Consider the following 20,760-nt stretch of genomic DNA (forward strand, 5'->3'; position numbering starts at 1 on the left):
ATGATCCCTGCTTGCTACAGCCCCCACCTCCCAGGTTCAAGCGATTCTCCTGCCTCAGCCTCCCAAGTAGCTGGGATTACAGGTGCCCGCCATGACGCCTGGCTCATTTTTGTACTTTTAGTAGAGACGGGATTCACCATGTTGGCCAGGTTGGTCCCAAACTCCTGACCTCAGGAGATCCACCCGCCTCAGCCTCCCAAAGTGCTGGGATTATAGGCATGAGCCACTGTGCCTGGCCTATATTTTTTAATACTATATTTTATTTATTGGGGAGACAGGGTCTCACCCTGTCACTCAAGCTGGAGTGAGTGTAGTGGCATGATGTTGGCTCACTGCAGCCTCAACATCCTCGGCTCAAGCATTCCTTCCACCTCAGCTCCGCAAACAATACTCCTACTTCAGCTCCCCTAACTTAGCTTCTCCTCAGCAGTCCCTGTAGCTGGGACTACAGGTGCGTGCCACTATGCCTGGCTAATTTTTCTTTTTCTATTTTTTGTAGAAATGGAGTTTTTTCATGTGGCGTTGGCTGGTCTCAAATTCCTAAGTTCAGGCAATCCACCTGCCTCGACCTCCCAAAGTGCTGGGATTACAGGCATGAGCCACCGTGCCCAGCCATACAATATTTTTCTTTATCCAGTCTACCATTGATAGGCATTTAGGTTGATTCCGTATCTGTGTTATTGTGAGTATTTCTGCAGTAAACTTGCATGTGCATATGTCTTTATGGTAGAATAATTTATATTTTTGGGGATATATACCCAATTAGAAGGTTGTTGGGTCAAATGGTACTTCTTAGTCCTGTGAGGAATCGCCACACTGCTTTTCACAATGGTGGAACTAATTTACACTCTCACCAGCCATGTATAAGCATTCTCTTTTCTCCACAACCTTGCCAGCATCTGTCATTTTTTTCTTTTTTTTTTTTTTAAGATGAGTCTTGCTCTGTCGCCAGGCTGGAGTGCAGTGGCAGAATCTTGGCTCACCGCAACCTCTGCCTCCTGGGTTCAAATGAGCCTCCTGCCTCAGCCTCCCTAGTAGCTGGGATTACAGGTGCGCACCACCACGCCCGTCTAATTTTTGTATTTTTAGTAGAAACAGGGTTTCTCCATGTTGGCCAGACTGGTCTCAAACTCCTGACCTGAAGTGATCCCACCTGCCTCAGCCTCCCAAAGTGCTGGGATTACAAGTGTGAGCCACTGCGCCTGGCCTTTTTTTTTTAACTTTTTTAATAATAGCTATTCTGACTAGTGTGAGATGGTATCTCATTGTGATTTTTCTTTGCATTTCTCTACTTATTAGTAATAAAGAAATACTCATCAAATGCTCGTTAGCCACATGTATATCTTTAGACAAGCATCTGTTCATGTTTTTTGCCTACTTTTTAATAAGGTTGCTTGTTTTTTCGTGTAAATTTGTTTAAGTTCCTTTTGGATTCTGGATATTAGACCTTTGTCAGAAGCATAGTTTGCAGATATTTTCTTTTATTCTGTAGATTGTCTGTTTACTCTGACTGGTTTTGTTTTTTATTTGTTTGTTTGTTTTGCTGTGAAAAAGTTCTTTAGTTTAATTAGGTCCCATTCATCAATTTTTGCTTTTGTTGCAATTGCTTTTGGTACCTTCATCATAAAACTTTGCCAGTTCCTATGTCTAGAATGGTATTTCCTAGGTCAACATACAGTATTTTTTATTTAAGTCTTTAATTCATCTTGAGTATATTTTTGTGTATGGTATAAGAAAGGGGTGCAGTTTCAGTTTTCTACATAGTGTTAGCTAGTTATTCTAGCACCATTTATTAAACAACATTCTTCTTACGTTCCTCTTGTCAGCTTTGTCGAATATCAGATCGTCATAGATGTGCAGCTTTATTTCTGGGCTCTCTATTCTGTTGCATTGGTCTATGAGTCTGCTTTTTACCAGTACCATGCTGCTTTGGTTTCTGTCGCCCTGAAATATAGTTTGAAGTTGGGTAATGTGATGCAATGCCTCCAACTTTGTTCTTTTTTTTTTTTTTTTTTTTTTATTGATACAGAGTCTCACTTTATTCCCCAGACTGGAGTGCAGTGGCGCAGTCTCGGCACACTGCATCCTCTGCCTCCCAGGTTCAAGCAATTCTCCTGCCTCAGCCCCCCCCGAGTAGCTGGGTCTACAGGCATGTGCCACTCTACCCTGCTATTATTATTATTATTGTTGTTATATTTTTAGTAGAGACGGGGTTTCACCATGTTAGCCAGGATGGCTTCAATCTCCTGACCTCATGATCCGCCTTCCTCGGCCTCCCAAAGTGCTGGGATTACAGGCGTGAGCCACCGTGCCCAGCCGCTTTGTTCTTTTTCCTTAGGATTGCATTGGCTATTTGGACTTTTTTTGTTGTTCCGTATGAATTTAAAAATAGTTTTTAGTTGTGTTAAGAATGTTTTTGGTAGTTTCATAGAAATAGCATTATTTCTATATATTTCTTTGAGCAGTATGGTTATTTTAATGATACTGATTTTTTTCTGTCCATGAGCATAAAATAGTTTTTGATTTGTGTCAGTTCTGACTTCTTTAAGAAGTGTTTTGTAGTTCTTGTCATAGAGACTTTTCACCACCCTGGTTAGCTGTATTTCTAGATATTCTGTTCTTTTTGTGGCAGTTGTGAATGGAATTGTTTTTTTGATTTGGTTTTTGGCTTGGATGTTGTTGATGTGCAGAGATGCTACTGATTTTTGTACATATATTTTGTATCCTGAAACTTTGCTGAAGTTGTTTTTCAGTCTAAAGAGCTTTTGCACCAAGACTGTAGGGTTTTCTAGATATAGAATGATGTCATCTGCAAACAAGGTTGGTTTGATTTCCTTGCTTCCTATTTGGATACCTTTTATTTATTTCTCTTGCCTGATTGCTTCTGGCCAGGACTTCCAATTCTATGTTGAATAAAAGTAGTGAGAGAAGTCATCCTTTTCTTTTGCCAGTTTTTAAAGAAGAAATGCTTCCAGCTTGCATCTGTTCAGCATGTTGGCTGTGGATTTGTCACAGGTATCTTACTATTTTGAAGTACGTACCTTCGATACCTAGTTTGTTAAGGGTTCTAAACATGAAGAGTGTTGAATTTTATTGAAAACTTTATCTACATCTATTGAGATAATCTTGTAGTTTTTGTCTTTAGTTCTGTTTATGTGATGAATCACATTTATTGACTTGCATATGTTAAACCAACCTTGCATCCCAGGGATAAAGCCTACTTGATCATAGCAGATTCGCTTATTGATGTGCTGCTGGATTCAATATTACGGTATTTCATTGAGGATTTTTGCATCAGTGTTCATGAAGAATTTTTGCCTGAGTTTTCTTTTTTTTGTTTTATCTTTGCCAGGTTTTGGTATCAGAATGATGCTGTTATATAATGAGCGGGGGAAGAGTTTCTTCTCAATTTTTTGTAATAGTTTTAGAAAGTATAATGCCAGCTAATTTTAGAAAATATAATGACAGCTTTTCTTTGTACATCTAGTAGAATTCAGCTGTGAATCTGTGTGGTCCTGGGCTTTTTTTTTTGAGTGGTAGGCTATTTACTAATTCAATTTTGGAGCTTGTTATTTTTCTGTTCTGGGCTCCAATTTCTTTTTGTTTAGTATTGGGAGAATGTATTTGCCCAGAAATTTATCCATTTCTTTTAGATTTTTTTAGTTTGTGTGCATAGAGATGTTCATAGTAGACTTCAGTAGTTATTTGTATTTTTTGTGGAGTCAGTAGTAATGACCCTTTTGTCATTTCTTTTTTTTTTTTTTGAGACGAAGTCTTGCTCTGTCGCTCAGGCTGGAGTGCAGTGGCTTGATCTCGGCTCACTGCAAGCTCCGCCTCCTGGGTTCACACCATTCTCCTGTCTCAGCCTCCCAAGTAGCTGGGACTACAGGTGCCCACCACCATGCCCAGCAAATTTTTAAAAAATATTTTTAGTAGAGAAGGGGTTTCACCGTGTTAGCCAGGATGGTCTCTATCTCCTGACCTTGTGATCCGTCCACCTCAGCCTCCCAAAGTGCTGGGATTACAGGCGTTGTCATTTTTTATTGTGTTTATTTGAATCTTCTCTTCTTAATTCACTAATCTTGCCTAGTAGTTTATCTTATTGATTTATTTAAAAGATTTAACTCCTGGATTTCTTGATCTTTTGTATGACTTTTTATGTCTAAATCTCCTTCAGTTCTGATCTGATTTTGGTTATTTCTTGTCTCCTGCTAGCTTAGGGGCTTGTTTGCTCTTACTTCTCTTACACTTTTATTTATGATGTTAGGTTGTTAAATTGAGATCTTTCTAACTTTTTGTTGTGAGCATTTAGTCCTATGAATTCCCTTTTTAACCTCACATTAGCTGTGTTGGAGAGATTCTGGTGCATTGTATCACTGTTCTCATTTGTTTTAAAGAACTTCTTGATTTGTGCCTTAATTTCATTATTTACCAAAAGTCATTCAGATGAAGGTTGTTTAATTTTCATGTAATTGCATGTTTTCAAGTGTTTTTCTTTGTATTAAATTATATCTTTTTTTTTTTCTATTTTTGAAATGGAGTCTTACTCTGTCACCCAGGCTGGAGTGCATGGCACCATCTCAGCTCACTGCAACTTCCACCTCCTGGGTTCAAGCGATTCTCCTGCCTCAGCCTCCTGAGTAGCTGGGACTACAGGCGTGTGCCACCATGGCTGGCTAATTTTATGTGTGTGTGTGTGTGTGTATTTTTAGTAGAGACAGGGTTTCGCTGTGTTAACCAGGATGGTCTTAATCTCCTGATATCGTGATCTGCCCGCCTCCGCCTCCCAGAGTGCTGGGATTACAGGCATGAGCCATCATGCCCAGCCCTGAATTATATCTTTATCAAATTGTGGCCTAAGTGAGCATTTGGTATGATTTTGGGATTATTGAACTTGCTGAGGATTATTGTGTTTCTGATTGCATGGTGAATTTTAGAGTATGTGACACATGGTGATGAGAAAGATACATATACTATGTTGGTTTCAGATGGAGAGTTTCATATATGTTTATTAGAATGATTTGCTCAAGTGTTGAGTTTAGGTTCTGATATCTTTGTTAATTTTCTGCCTCAATTGAGGTGGGAAATTAAATAAAATTAAATTAAATTAAAAAGAAAAACAAGCTTTCCTGTATTAGGCTGACTTATCCCAGAGGCAGTAACAGGCACAGCCCACACCCAGGAAAAGTCTTGGTAACACTATCTAAGAAGCCAGGGCTCAAAAGAATGTGCTCTGGAGATTCTCCCAGCATTCCCTCAACATAGGGAGAAGAGAAACAAATTTTCCTTTCTCTTACGGTTCTGTTTTTCATTTAAGCAGCACAGTGAAGGTCATGAGATGCCTGAGCAGGCCTGGATTGTAGCCACCTAGGCACCATGGTGAAGGTTATGAGATAAGCCCTTGCAAGGCACTGGAGCAAGCCTAGATAACAGCCATCTGGGCCGCATAGCAAGAGTCATATATAAGCCTGAGTTGTGAACCTGTCATAGTATGATTAACTGGTTTTTTTCTGTTTCTGTATCCTTGGTTTCACACCACTATGCTTTGTGCCACTGTAGGCTTGTTTCAAGTTAGCCCACCCCCTTCAGAAGTGCATGTAAAAGTTAAATTTGTCTTTGTCCTAGGCCTAGTCTCTGGATGTTAATCCACTGGGTCTAAGTGCAGTCAATAAAATCCTCCTTTTCCACCTATCAGTCTCTCCAGTCTCCTAATTCACACAACACAATGATCTAAGTGTCTGTGGAGTGTTGTAGTCTCCTACCATTGTGTCAGAATCGACATCTCTTTATAGGTCTTCTAAGAACTTGCTGTATTCATGTGCACCCGTGAATTTTTTTTTTTTTTTTACACAGTTTCATTTTGTTGCCCAGGCTGGAGTGCAGTGGCATGGTCTTGGCTCACTGCAACCTCCTGGGTTCAAGCAAATCTCATGCCTCAGCCTCCTGAGTAACTGGGATTACAGGCATCTGCCACCGTGCTTGGCTGGTTTTTGTTTATATATTAGTAGAAATGGAGTTTCACCATCTTGGCCAGGCTTGTCTCAAACTCCTGAGCTCAGGCAAATCCACTGCCTCAGCCTCCCAAAGTGCTAGGATTACAGGAGTGAGCCACTGTGCCCGGCCAACACCCATGCTTTGCCAAGTGGTTATCAACTGAGGTTTCTAATTAGGACTCCATGGCCAATTTGCAAAGATCTGTTTACTTGTGCCCTTTCAAGTAGTAGTTAACACAGTGAAACCCTGTCTACTACTACTACTTTCAAGTAGAAGCATCCATGTTGTTTTAATTAAGCACCTCATGTGATTCTAAGATGAGGCCAGAATCAAGTGTGAAAGCTTCAAAACATATCCATGAGAGTTAAGTTTCACCTTTGCACTAAAGGGTGGTTACAGGGCCTATTCTGTTTGGGTTTGGTAGGGGCAGGGCAGTGCGGTCCATATTACCAATATTGTAGCAGAAACTGCTGTTGTCTGTGGCAGGGGAGGGCACCTGAGGACAGGAAAGAAGAAATATATCTCCATGGAGCAGTGCATTGTTTCTAAATCTCCTTTATTATAAAGAACAGAAATGAGTGGACTTTTTTTTGCAAGTCTTGGTTCTTCTGCCTGAGGGTGTGGTGGTAGCAGGTAAACAGGTGCTGCTGACATTTTAAAAGGCATATTCTCAAGATGCAGGTGTAATTTATTTGGAGAATCTTATCTGAGTGGGAATTTCAGAGAAATTGGAGAAAGAAGAATAAATGGCGATTTTTCAGCTAATGATGTCCCAGATCAAGAGTTGTCCACTCTGCCTCCTGGACTGTCCTGCGTTTAGTACTTGCAAGCCTTTACTTTTCTACTTGTATTTTTCCTCCCTAATGAGTTTAACTACTTTAAAAAATTTTTATGATAGTCAGGGGTCTCTGAAAAATATTTCCTTCCTACGTACCAGATCTTTCTGTACATTCTCTACATCATAGCTTTTTATATGCCATGCAGAGTTCTCACCAAGATTATAAATTAATCTGCAATATTAAAAATGTTCCCTTGTGGCTGTGAAACATGAGGTGTGGATACTCAAGGTTTCAATTGGGGAAAGGTGGGTTCCTCAGTAGAGATGGAGAACATGTAATGTTGAGGGTCTATCTGTGTTCTCCATTGGCTTTACGCAGAACAGGATTTTAAAAATGCTTATTTAAACAGGATGGCATTTATTACCCAGAAAATTCCAAATATATATAGACATATATATATATTAGGAGGTACTTGTTCTCTAGAGTGCTAAAAAAAGACAACTTTAAATCACTATTAAAAATTACAGAACACTTGGCCGGGCATGGTGGCTCACACCTGTAATCTTAACACTTTGGGAGGCCGAGGTGGTTGGATAACTTGTGATCAGGAGTTCGAAACCAGTCTGACCAACATGGTGAAACCCCATCTCTACTAAAAATACAAAAATTAGCCAGGCGTGGTGGCAGGTGCCTGTAATCCTAGCTACTGTGGAGGCTGAGGCAGGAGAATCGCTTGAACCCAGGAGGTGGAGGTTGCAGTGAGCCAAGATCGTGCCATTACACTCCAGCCTGGGGGACGGAGCAAGACTCCGTATCAAAAAAGAAAAAAAATTACAGAACCCATGAGTTATCGATATCTTAAACTTTGAATAAAACTGATGTTTCTTTATGGTTAAATTCAGAGTATAATTTACTTTTAGGTAGCACTATCACATCAGTGAGGCTGTGTCTTTCTGTGTGTACCAGTGCATCATAAAAATTTGTCCTAGTGCAGTTGATGTTAATGATTCACTTGGTTAAAGAACTCTGACAGACTGTTTTACTATAGAGTTGATTATTTTTTCTTTATTATTAACTGTCTTTATGCAGCGGATGCCATCACATTTAATCTGGCAGCTGCCCTTCTTCCTTAGGTTTTCTTTGCATATGTCTATCTTTGGAAAATGAAAGCTCTCATCTTTGTTTACAATGCAGAAAAACTGGGAAAAACACAGGTTCCTTCATTTACTGGATGTTTGACAAAATATTCTTTTTGGGCCAAAAACATTGGCATTACTGGTGAGCTTGTTAGAAATTCAGCAACTCAGACTTTTTTCCGGATTTTCTGAAAAAATACTGTATTAACAAAACCTTCAGTTCATTGAGTACATTAAAATGTGAGAGATAAATTCTAACTCAACATGTCTTTTTGATCTGAAAAATATAATACACAACTCATTCTGTAAGATGTAAACATAGCACTCAAAAATGTATATGTTTGTGTTCATGCCCTTAATTTTATACTCTATCATTTAGAAAAATGTCATGTGCACACTGATGTTGTGGATCTTATGACACTATTTTCTCAAAGTTAGAGAATATATTAGAGAATATTTCTGTTTGTAAATTAATTTATTGAATAATTTCAGTCGTGTAAGTGAGAAGCAGTTCTCTTTTCTCTCTCATTTCACCTTGAATTAAATAAAGAAGTCTACCCATGGGCACTTGGTAAATATGTTTCTGTCTCTCTCTTTCTCTCTCCCTGTGTGTGTGTGTGTGTGTGTTTCAGGGACCATTGACATTTACAGATGTGGCCGTAGAATTCTCTCTAGAGGAGTGGCAGTGCCTGGACACAGCACAACAGAACTTATATAGAAATGTGATGTTAGAGAACTACAGAAACCTGGTCTTCCTGGGTGAGAATAACTTCAATACACCATTCCTAATATACCCTAAATGTTTCATTTCTCCTCTTTGTAGAGTGTTTTTTGGTAATTTATGCTTTGCATAAATGAGTTTCAGATTCCTGTTTTTAAGAAAAGTTTGGGGATTTGTTTTTGTAGAAAAGAATTTCTTCAAGATGTTTTATCTTCACTTGAACTTTCCATATTCCTGAGCTGATTTGTATTATGTACTCTTGATTAGTGATAATTTCAGGAATTTAGTGGCCTAAAATATCGTTGCCTACACCTTAAAATCTAATTGTCACAATCGATATTTTATTAAGTAGTACTGGTCAATGAAATTAAGAACCTACAAATTTAAAATATTTTCTAAAGATTTAGAAATTTCTCTTATAAATTGGTATTTGGGGATTAATTTACTAGAATATTGTACTACATCCTCTTTACTGAGCACATTACTAAATTGGTAATTACAGAATATAAGCAAGATTCATCTTCTTTATTTTTAATAAAACAGGTATTACTGTCTCTAAGCCAGACCTAATCACCTGTCTAGAGAAAGAAAAAGAACCCTGGAATATGAAGCGATATGAAATGGTGGATGAACCCCCAGGTAGGTGAGAGTGAATACAACAGACAACACAGATGAGAGGTCCCAAGGGCAAAAAGAAAGCCAGTCCTTACAATGTGATTTGGGAAGCTATGTTTCAAAGAAAATATTTTCTGAAAAACTGTGTTCTAAAAAACTTTCAGCCTGGCACAGTGGCTCACGCCTGTAATCCCAGCACTTTGGGAGGCCGAGGCGGGCGGATCACGAGGTCAGAAGATCGAGACCATCCTGGCTAACACAGTGAAATCCCGTCTCTACTAAAAATACAAAAAGATTAGCCGGGCGTGGTGGCGGGCACCTATAGTCCCAGCTACTCGGGAGGCTGAGGCAGGAGAATGGCGTGAACCCGGGAGGTGGAGCTCGCAGTGAGCCGGGATTGCGCCACTGCACTCCAGCCTGGGCGACAGAGCGAGACTCCGTCTCAAAAAAAAAAAAAATGTTGGCGTGCTGTCACATGCCTGCAATCCCAGCTTCTCAGGAGGTTGAGGCAGGAGAATCACTCGAACCTGGGAGGCGGAGTTTGAAGTGAGCTGAGATGGCATCATTGCACTCCGGCCTGGGCAACAAGAGCGAAACTCCATCTCAAAAACAACAACAACAACAAAAAAACACCTGTCTTAGTGACTGCCCTACAGCGCAAAGTCCTGAAGAATATTTACTTTGTCAAAAAATAAAATGGGAATTAGCATCTACCAAAGCCCCTTGTAACAAGCCAACTAAAGGTGGACCCTAGTGCAGACCCTGCAGCCTTATGACCAGGCTACGCCCTCTGTCTACTACAAACCCATAGGGCATCCCAGCACCCTGGGGACCCAATGAAAGAGCCTTACCTCGTGAGGCCAGTTTATAAAAATTGAAGAGGTGTTTGCTGCTTCAAATTCACAGACACCAATGCAAAACTGTATTGTACCCGTTGTTAATGCCTCTTTTAATAATAGCACTGGAAGTATGTGGCATAAATATTAGTCAGAAAAATAGAAAATAGGCTGGGCATGGTGGCTCACACCTATAATCCCAGAACGTTGGGAGGCCAAGGCAGCTGGATCACCTGAGGTCAGGAGTTCCAGACCAGCCTGGCCAACTTGGCAAAACCCTGTTGCTAGTAAAAAATATAAAAATTAGCTAAGTGTGGTGGCAGGCGCCTGTAATCCTAACTACTTGGGAGACTGAGGCAGGGAGAATTGCTTGAACCCAGGAGGCAGAGGTTGCAGTGAGCCAAGCTTGTGCCAGTGCACTGCAGCCTGGGTGATGGAGTGAGACTCTGTCTCAAAACAAACAAACAAAAAGCGTTGAAATTGAAGACAAGTAAGAAGTTGCTATTTGTAGATTATATAATCTTATATTTAAAAAACCATAAACAATACATTAAAACCTGTCTAATAAATGCCGTCAGTATATAAAATTAACATATAAAATTAACATACAAGTGTAAGTTGTGGTTCCATACACTTAAACTATGTGATAGAGGAAGAAAACAATCTTATTTACAATAGCATTAGAATAATACATTTCTGAAAACAAATTTAACCAAGGAGGTAAAAAGTATTTACGATTAAAGATATATCAATGAAAGAAATTAGAAAAGACATAAATTTTAAAATATTTTATGTCTATGGATTGAAACAATAAATATTTTTAAAGTACCATATTATTCAAAGTGATCTATAGATTCAGTGAATTCCCAATGAAAATTTCAGTGTTTTTTTTTTTCCCCCACAGAAATGCAATTTTAAACTTTACATGAAACTACAATAAACTTTGAATAGCCAAAGCAATCTTGAGGAAAAAGAACAAAGCAAAAGAACGTCATACTTTATAATGTCAAACTATATTTCAAGACTATAGTAATACAAACATAATGGACTGTGCAGAAAAATTAACAAAAAAACACCACTGGAACAGAAACCACTACTCTCAAACATTTTAGACATAATATGAAAAGACAACCTAAAAAGTAGTTTAACAAAGAGTTTTTCAAAATTAGGCAGATACTTGTGTGTCCCCCAAAGCAATGAAAAAGTGGTCAGATTATGCAGTATATTATATGCCATTAAGAGGGCTTTGGCTCTCACTGTAAGCTTGAACAAAGATCACTGAAGGGAAAGTAGAATCCTTAAAAAATTTAAAAGCATAAGAGCGAAGATGCCTCTATGTGAGAGGAATTTTTTTTTTTTTTGGAGACAGGGTCTCACTTTGTCACCCAGGCTGGAGTGCAGTGGTATAATCTTGGTTCACTGCAACCTCGGCCTCCCGAGTTCAAGAGATTCTCCTCCCTCATCCTCCCAAGTAGCTGGGACTACAGGCATAAGCCACCACACCTGGCTAATTTTTGTATTTTTAGTAGAGACAGGGTTTCACCATGTTGGCCAGGCTGGTCTTGAACTCCTGACAGGTGATCTGCCTGTGTCGGCATCTCAAAGTGCTAGGATTACAGGCATGATCCACCTTGCCCAGTCCGATTTTTTTTTCTTTTTTCATTTTTAAGTATTTGAGAAACATAACATTTTAAAGTAATGGCTGCATTCTTGTTTCCCGCAGTCAACATGGTTTCATTTTCTTTTTTTTTTTTTTTTTTTTGAGACGGAGTCTCGCTGTGTCTCCCAGGCTGGAGTGCAGTGGCGTGATCTCGGCTCACTACAAGCTCTGCTTCCCGGGTTCACGCCATTCTCCCGCCTCAGCCTCCCAAGTAGCTGAGACTACAGGCGCCCGCCACCACGCCCGGCTAGTTTTTTGTATTTTTAGTAGAGATGGGGTTTCACCATGTTAGCCAGGATAGTCTCGATCTCCTGACCTCGTGATCCACCCGCCTCGGCCTCCCAAAGTGCTGGGATTACAGGCTTGAGCCACCGCGCCCGGCCAACATGGTTTCATTTTCATTGCATCATTAACAGATTTGGTGTTTTTAAAAAAATTTACAGTTGCCATTCTTAATGGATGTGAGGTGATTTTGTTTTTCATTGTGATTTTCATGCATATCTCTACAAATTAGTGATCTTGTGTTCTTTTTAAATGCTTTTTTTCCAGTTGTGTATCTTTTTTGCTGAAAACTTAGTTCAATTATTTTCCCATTTTAAAATCACATTAACTTTTTAGTTTCAAGAGATGTTTATATGTTGTGAATATTAAATCATATCACATGTGATTTGCATACATTTTCATCCATTTCCTAAGAGACATTGTCACTCTTGAATGTTTTCTCTGATGTGCAGAAAATTTTTAGTGCAGTTAAATTTTAATTTTCTTTGTTGCTCATGCATTTAATGTGTCTAAGGAAAAGCGGCCAAGTCCAATGTCCTGTGTTTCTTCTATATTTTTTTCTAAGGGATTTTTTTTTTTTTTTAATGTCCAAGTATTTAAAATGTTTTTTGTATATGATTCAAGGAAAGGATCCAACTTTATTTTACCAGTGTTTTTTTTTGATACGGAGTCTTGCTTTGTTGCCCAGGCTGGAGTGTACTGGTGCCATCTCAGCTCACTGCAACCTCCATCTCCTGGGTTCAAGCAATTCTCCTGCCTCAACCTCCGGAGTAGCTGGGACTACAGGCATGTGACACCACACCTGGCTAATTTTTTTGTATTTTTAGTAGAGATGGGGTTTCGCCATGTTGGCTAGGCTGTATTGATAATCCAGTTTCCAATATTATTTTTTAAAGAGATTTTATTTTCTCTATTATGTGCTCATGGCAGTTTTGTGGAAGATCATATACAGAAGGGTTTATTTCTGTGCTGTATTCTATTGTTTCATCTTTCATCTGTCTTGTCAGTACCACATCGTTTTTGTTATTGTAGCTTTTAATATGTTTTGAAATCAAAAAGTCTAATTCCTCTTTGTTCTTTTTCATGGGTGTTTGGCTATAGTTTATGACCAAATTTTACAATTTGAAACAATATTTCTGTAAAAAACTGTGCTATTGGGATTGTTTAGGGATTATATTAAATGTGTTTATCACTGTATCTTGTATTGACATATTTGAAAAATTAAATTTTTGACCCCTAAGCAAGAAAATGTTGAAGAGCATGTTTTATTTTCATATATTTTTGGATTTTCCAGTTTTACTTTTGCTTTTAGTTCCTAGTTTCATTTAGTTTTGGCCAGAAAACATAGTGTGTAATTTTGGTCTTTTAAACTTTATTTGTTGTTGTTTTGAGACAGGAGCTTACTCTGTCACCCAGGTTGGAGTACAGTGGCATGATTTTGGCTCAATGCAGCCTCAGCCTCCTGGGTTCAAGTGATCCTTCCATCTCAGCCTCCTGAGTAGCTGAGACTACAGACATGCACTACCATGTCTGGCTAGTGCAGTTTTTAATTATTTGTAGAGACAGGATTTCACTATGTTGCCCAGGCCTGGTCTCAAACTTCTGGCTCCAAGTGATTCTTCCACCTTGGTCTCTAATGTGTTGGGATTAAAGGCATGACCCACTGTACCCAGCCAATATTCCTAAATTTAGTAAGACTTGATTCGTGTCCTAACAGAATACACCAGGTGCAAATAAGGATATTTTGCTTTTGACTGGAGAGAGTCTCTTGCTTTCAGCTGGAAAGTTTTTTTTGTTTGTTTGTTTGTTTGTTTTGAGATGGAGTCTCGCTTTGTCACCCAGGCTGGAGTGCAGTAGTGCAATCTCAGCTCACTGCAAGGTCCGCCTCCTGGGTTCACGCCATTCTCCTGTCTCCGTCTCCTGACTAGCTGGGACTACAGGCATCCACCATCATGCGTGGCTAATTTATTCTGTTTTTTTGTTTTCTTGTTTTTTTTTTAAGTAGAGATGGGGTTTCACTGTGTTAGCCAGGATGGTCTCGATCTCTTGACCTCGTGATTTGCCCGCCTCGGCCTCCCGAAGTGCTGGGATTAAAGGCGTGAGCCACCGCGCCCAGCCTCAGCTGGAAAGTTTTGTACGAGTCTGTTAAGCCTAGTTGTTCTATAATAATGGTTTGAATGTTTATGTTCTCCAAACATGTGGCTGGCTCATTTCATTTTACATAATGTCATTGAGCTTTATCTTTATGGTTGTTAGAGTATTTCCTGCTTTCTCAAATGTGGGTGATATTTTATTATTTTTATATTTCAAATTATATCTACTGAATAAGTTGCTGATAGAAATTTGCATTGGTTCAACCCATGGGCTTTAGTAACAATGTTACAATAATAATGGGTATGAAAATGACCCTTCATGTGATCATATATGTGAACGTTTATATATGTGCTGCATTCTATTTGATTAGTCTACTTTTTCACCTTGATACTCATGCCAATTTGTTTTAATTCTGTAGCTTTGTAATGTGTTTTGAAATCAAGAACTGTAATTCCTCCAACATTGTTCCTTTTTAAAAGATTGTTGGGTACTTTGTTGTCTGTCTCTTGATATTTCTTATACTTTGGTGGTTGCTGTTTCTATTTCTTCAAGAGTGCAATGAGAAATTTGGAAAACATTGCATTAAATCTGTAAATTTACATTGAGTAGTATGAATATCTTCACAATATTAGTTATTTAAACCTTTGAACTAAGCATGCGCAAGAGCTCAAGAGTGTGTTGCTTAATTTCTTTTTTTTTTTTTCCCTGAGATAGAGTCTCACTCTGTCACCCAGGCTGGAGTGCAGTGGCGTGATCTCGGCTCACTGTAACCTAATTCCTATATATTTCTGAATTTTTTAGTTTTTCCTCTTATTGTTGTATACTCTCATTCCGTTTTGGTCATAGAAAGTAATCCATAAGATTTCAGTTTTAAAAAATTTGTTAAGACTTCTTTTTTGGCCTAACAGGTGATCTAGCAAGAAAAATATTATGTGAGCAATTGAGAAGGGTGTGTATCCTGATGTTGTTTAGGAGTGGTCTCTATACCTCTGTTAGGAATACTAGTTTTATATTACCTTCAAGTCCTCTGTTCCCTTACTAATGTTCTATCTTGTCTTATTATTACAGGAGGTAGAGTATTGAAATATCCTATGCTTATTATATTGCTTTCTATGTGTTTCTTCAATTCTGTCAGTATTTGCTGTACATATTGGGAACCCTCAAGCGAGATACACACATGCACCCAGACATACACATGTACAAATTTGTCATAGGTTCCCAGTGAATGAATCTAGTATTGTTTAGTGTTGTTCTTTGTCTCTTTGGAGTTTTGATTTCAAGTACATTTTATAAAATATGACAGTTTTTGAAATAAACTTTAAGTATATTTTACATATAAAATATCACAGTAGCTTGTGTGATATTATTTTGACTTCTCTCATTTGGCTAATATTTACATGAAATTTCTATTTCCATCTTGCCACTTTTAGTCTTTTTTTATCATTAGATCTTCTGTGACTCTTGTAGAAAGGCAAGATGGATCTTGATTTTTAAAATTTTTCTTATAAATCTATTGAAAATATGTCTCTTGATTGGAAAGTTAAATTTATATATATTTAAATAAATTTCTGAAAGAAAAACACCGTTATTTTATTGTTTTATTTGATTTTTGTATCTTTGTCCATCATTTTCTCTGTTTTGCTTTGTATCTTTTTAATTTTTGTATTGATATGCTTTCACTTCTTTCTCTTTGTGTGTGTGTGTCTGTCTCTACAGATGTGTTCTTTGTGGTACCTTTGGTATTACCTAAAGCCTCTCAACAATAAAACTGTATTTTAATTTGGTAAAACATTAACTTCGGTCGCATACAAAAATTCTTCCTCATTACATCTGCCTTCAACTTTGTTATTCATGTTACTGATTATCTTTTTATGTTGTATATTCATTAACAGATTTCTATAATAATTTCTATGTTTTTATCTCTCAACTTTTAGATAATTTAAAATGTTTTGTGCACCATTATGATAATTCTAAGGAATAAAAATATTCTAAGGAATAATTCTAAGGTAAAAAATAGAATAAAGAATTTTAAGGAATTTTATTTTTGTGTATGTGCATATCATTCCCACAAAGTTACATATTTTTATATGACTATGTGTTGTTTTCTTGTATCATGTTATTTTTAACAGCAGGAACTCCTTTCAGTATCTTTGATGTATAGGCTCTATATAGAGTATATACCATGCCAGTATCCTTTCTCAGGATTTGATTATTTTGGAATGTGTTTTACTTTTTATTTGGTAGGACAGTTTTGCTGACTGTATTATATTCACTTGACAGCTGTTTTTTTCCCCAGGACTTTGAGAATATCACACAATTTACTTCTGACCTGCGATATTCTTGCTGACAAATTCACTAATTTTTTATATGAGACTATGCTTACAAATGACACATCACTTTTGTCTTGCAGCTTCTAAGGTTCTCTTGTCTGTGACTTTTACAATTATGTTTATATATGTTTTGTTGTAAATATCTTCTGTGTGTATCCTAGTTTGTTGAGCTTCATTTTTATTTTTTTGATAATATTTCAGTTATTTTTTATCTCCACAATTTTTTTGTGATAATTTTAATATTTTTGTTATCTTCGTTTTTCTGATTTTCAGTAGATTATATTCCTATTTTACTCATTTAATGTTACTCAATTTATCTTAAATTTTAAATATTAATCTCTACATCTCATTTTTTAATGATTTTGCTTTCTAAAAATTTTATACATTTTTTGGTGGGGCCATGGTGCCTTAATATTTTGTATACATTGTAATCTTTGATTCAGATTTGGACATTTTAAAAAAAGCTATCTCTCACAATCTTGCTAATGCAGCTTTGTCCTGGCATAGTCTGAAATCAGTTGTCTTGGTTAGAGATTCTTGCAGTCTCTCAAATATGTTGTTAGGATGTGTCTTGTCTGAAACTTTGTTTTTATTTTTTAAAGAAGTATATTCATGTTTCATCCTAATAGTAATCACTTGCTACACCTGTTCCCTGTCTGTGGTACTGCAGTTGCTCCACTCTGTAGCATTTTTTACCTTTGGTCTCAGCAGACTCAAACTGTCATTGCAGAGTATACCACCATTTCTTTTCTTTCTTTCTTTCTTTTTTTTTTTTTTTTGAGACAGAGTCTTGCTCTGTTGCCCAGGCTGGAGTGCAGTGGTGCAGTCTCAACTCACTGCAATCTCTGCTTTCTGGGTTCAGGTGATTCTCCTGCCTCAGCCTCCTGAGTAGCTGGGATTATAGGTGCCTGCCACCATGCCCAGCTAATTTTTTGTATTTTTAGTAGAAACAATGTTTTACCATGTTGGCCAGGCTGGTTTCAAACTTCTGACCTTATGATCTGCCTGCCTTGGCCTCCCAAAGTGCTGGGATTACAGGCGTGAGCCACCACGCCTGACCAAAGTATACCACCATTTCTTTCAGCATTTTATGTTGTGGGAAACTAAATTCAGCATCTGATAATATCCTAGAAGCCAGAAATAAAGATGTATGTGCCAATATATTTCTTGTCATTTAAAAGCAAAACCAGGAGTTGGCAATTTACTTCCAAAGGCACTGTGGTTTTTTTTTTTGTTTTTTTTTTTGTTTTTTTTTTTGAGACGGAGTCTCACTCTGTCGCCCAGGCTGGAGTGCAGTGGCCGGATCTCAGCTCACTGCAAGCTCCACCTCCCGGGTTCACGCCATTCTCCCGCCTCAGCCTCCCGAGTAACTGGGACTACAGGCGCCTGCCACCTCGCCCGGCTAGTTTTTTGTATTTTTCAGTAGAGACGGGGTTTCAGCATGTTAGCCAGGATGGTCTCGATCTCCTGACCTCGTGATCCGCCCGTCTCGGCCTCCCAAAGTGCTGGGATTACAGGCTTGAGCCACCGTGCCCGGCCACAGGCACTGTGTTTTATTGGGGAACAGGAAGAGCTGTGTTGGGTATATGTAACAGAAATTTGTTTCATTCTATGTGACTCTTTGCATTGTACTCACCTGGGGCATTGCACACATATAACTTATTGACAAGTTATCCACAAATATATTTTGGTTAGTGTGTCTTTGTTACATTTATATTTTTATGAAGAAATTAGAGTCTGGTATTTTGCTATGCCATATTGCTTATGTAGTTTGTATAATTTTAGAGGTTATGTTTGTGAAGTATATATATATCTGAGTCTAGTAAGTGAAGTAATTTGTCGTTTTAATTTTTTTTTTAGTTATATGTTCTCATTTTGCTGAAGACTTTTGGCCAGAGCAAGACATAAAAGATTCTTTCAAAAAAGTGACACTGAGGAGATATGATAAATGTGGACCTGAGAACTTACAATTAAGAAAAGGCTATAAAACTGTAGGTGACTGTAAACTATACAAAGGAGATTATAATGGACTTAACCAATGTTTGACACCTACCCAGAGCAAAATGTATCACTGTGATATATATGTAAAAGTATTTTATGCATTTTCAAATTCAGATAGATATAAGACACGACTTACTGGAAAGAAACCTTTCCAATGTAAAAAATGTGACAAATCATTTTGCATGCTTTCACAACTAACTCAACATAAGATTATTCACATTAGAGAGAATACCTACAGATGTAAAGAATTTGGCAATGCCTTTAATCAGTCCTCAACCCTTACTAACCATAAGAGAATTTATGTTGGTGAGAAACACTACAAATGTGAAGAATGTGGCAAAGCATTTAACCACTACTCAACCCTTACTAACCATAAGAGAGTTCATACTGGAGAGAAACCATACAAATGTAAAGAATGTGGCAAAGCCTTTAGCAGGTACTCAACCCTTACTACACATAAAAGGATTCATTCTGGAGAGAAGCCCTACAAATGTGATGAATGTGGCAAAACCTTTAGCATATCCTCAACCTTTACTAAACATAAGATAATTCATACTGAAGAGAAACCCTACACATGTAAAGAATGTGGCAAAGCCTTTAACCGGTCCTCAACCCTTACTAGCCATAAGAGAATACATACTGGTGAGAAACCCTACAAATGTGAAGAATGTGGCAAAGCCTTTAACTGGTCTTCAACTCTGACTAAACATAAGGCAATTCATACTGGAGAGAAGCCCTACAAATGTGAAGAATGTGGCAAAGCTTTTAACCAGTCCTCAAGACTTACTCGACATAAACAAATTCATACTGGAGAGAAACCCTACAAATTTGAAGAATGTGGCAGAGTTTTTACCTGTTCCTCAACACTTACTCAAGACAAGAAAATTCATACTGGAGAGAAACCCTACAACTGTGAAGAATGTGGCAAAGTTTTTACCTGTTCCTCTACACTTACTAGACATAAGAGAATTCATACTGAAGAGAAACCCTATAAGTGTAATGAATGTGGCAAAGCTTTTAACCGGTCCTCACACCTTACTAGCCATAGGAGAATTCATACTGGAGAGAAACCCTACAAATGTGAAGAATGTGGCAAAGCCTTTAAGCAGTCCTCAAACCTTAACAGTCATAAAAAAATTCATACTGGAGAGAAACCCTACAAATGTGAAGAATGTGGCAAAGCTTTTATCCTGTCCTCAAGACTTAATCAACATAAGAAAATTCATACTGGAGAGAAACCTTACAAATGTGAAGAATGTGGCAAAGCTTTTAACCGGTCCTCAAGACTTACTCAACATAAGAAAATTCATACTGGAGAGAAACCCTACAAATGTCAACAATGTGACAAAGCTTTTACACACTCCTCAAACCTTAGCAGTCATAAGAAAATTCATACTGGAGAGAAACCCTACAAATGTGAAGAATGTGGCAAATCTTTTAATCGATCCTCAAGACTTACTCAACATAAGAAAATTCATACTAGAGAGAAGCCTTACAAATGTGAAGAATGTGCCAAAGCTTTTACCCGGTCTTCAAGACTTACCCAACATAAGAAAATTCATAGGCTGGGCGTGGTGGCTCACGCCTGTAATCCCAGCACTTTGGGAGGCCGAGGTGGGCAGATCACGAGATCAGGAGATCGGGACCATCCTGGCTAACACGGTGAAACCCCGTCTCTACTAAAGATACAAAAAAAAAAATTAGCCAAGTGTTGTAGCACGCGCCTGTTGTCCCAGCTACTCGCGAGGCTGAAGCAGGAGAATGGCCTGAACCCGGGAGGCGGAGCTTGCAGTGAGCCGAGATCGTGCCACTGCACTCCAGCCTGGGCGACAGAGCCAGACTGTCTCAAAAAAAAAAAGAAAATTCATAGGCCAGGCATGGTGGCTCACACCTGTAATACGAGCACTTTGGGAGGCCAAGGCGGGTGGATCACGAGGTCAGGAGTTCAAGGCCAGCCTGGTCAACATGGTGAAACCACATCTCTACTAAAAATATAAAAATTAGCTGGATGTGGTGGCGCACGCCTCTAGTCCCAGCTACTCAGGAGGCTGTGGCAGGAGAATTGCTTGAACTGGGGAGCCAGAGGTTGCAGTGAGCTGAGATCACGCCACTGCACTCCAGCCTGGGTGACAAAGCAAGACTCTATCTAAAAAAATTAAAAATAAATAAGGAAAATTCATAGTAGAAGAGAAACCTTACAAATGTGAAGAATGTGGCAAAACTCTTAACCAATGCTCACACCTTATTGCATAGAAAAGCATTTATACCTGAAAAAAGGTATACAAATTTTAAAAATGTGGAAAAGCCCATTA

General features: G+C 38.3%; 2 protein-coding genes across 5 annotated transcripts in view; both read left to right on the top strand.

Annotated features, from left to right (window-relative positions):
- The window catches only part of LOC693611 (uncharacterized), a 156,593-nt gene extending 136,282 nt beyond the window's left edge, over positions 1-20,311 (top strand). Inside the window, 1 exon segment of the mRNA XM_077978581.1 lies at positions 18,718-20,311. Coding sequence (XP_077834707.1) covers positions 18,718-20,106 — 1,389 coding nt within the window. The 3' untranslated portion in view covers positions 20,107-20,311.
- Positions 1-20,760, top strand: part of LOC693665 (zinc finger protein 429) — a 43,790-nt gene that overhangs the window by 8,469 nt on the left and 14,561 nt on the right. For 2 of the 4 annotated variants that reach the window (XM_077978638.1, XM_077978637.1), the window contains exons 2-3: positions 8,542-8,668; positions 9,174-9,269. In XM_077978638.1, the coding sequence (XP_077834764.1) occupies positions 8,542-8,668; positions 9,174-9,269 (223 nt within the window). Of the gene's footprint in view, positions 1-8,541; positions 8,669-9,173; positions 9,270-12,711; positions 14,608-14,831; positions 14,960-20,760 lie in introns of those variants that run through there. The other 2 variants (XM_077978641.1, XM_077978640.1) reach the window with 2 other exon arrangements.

Source organism: Macaca mulatta, chromosome 19, assembly GCF_049350105.2.
Source record: "Macaca mulatta isolate MMU2019108-1 chromosome 19, T2T-MMU8v2.0, whole genome shotgun sequence".
Lineage (NCBI taxonomy): Eukaryota > Metazoa > Chordata > Mammalia > Primates > Cercopithecidae > Macaca > Macaca mulatta.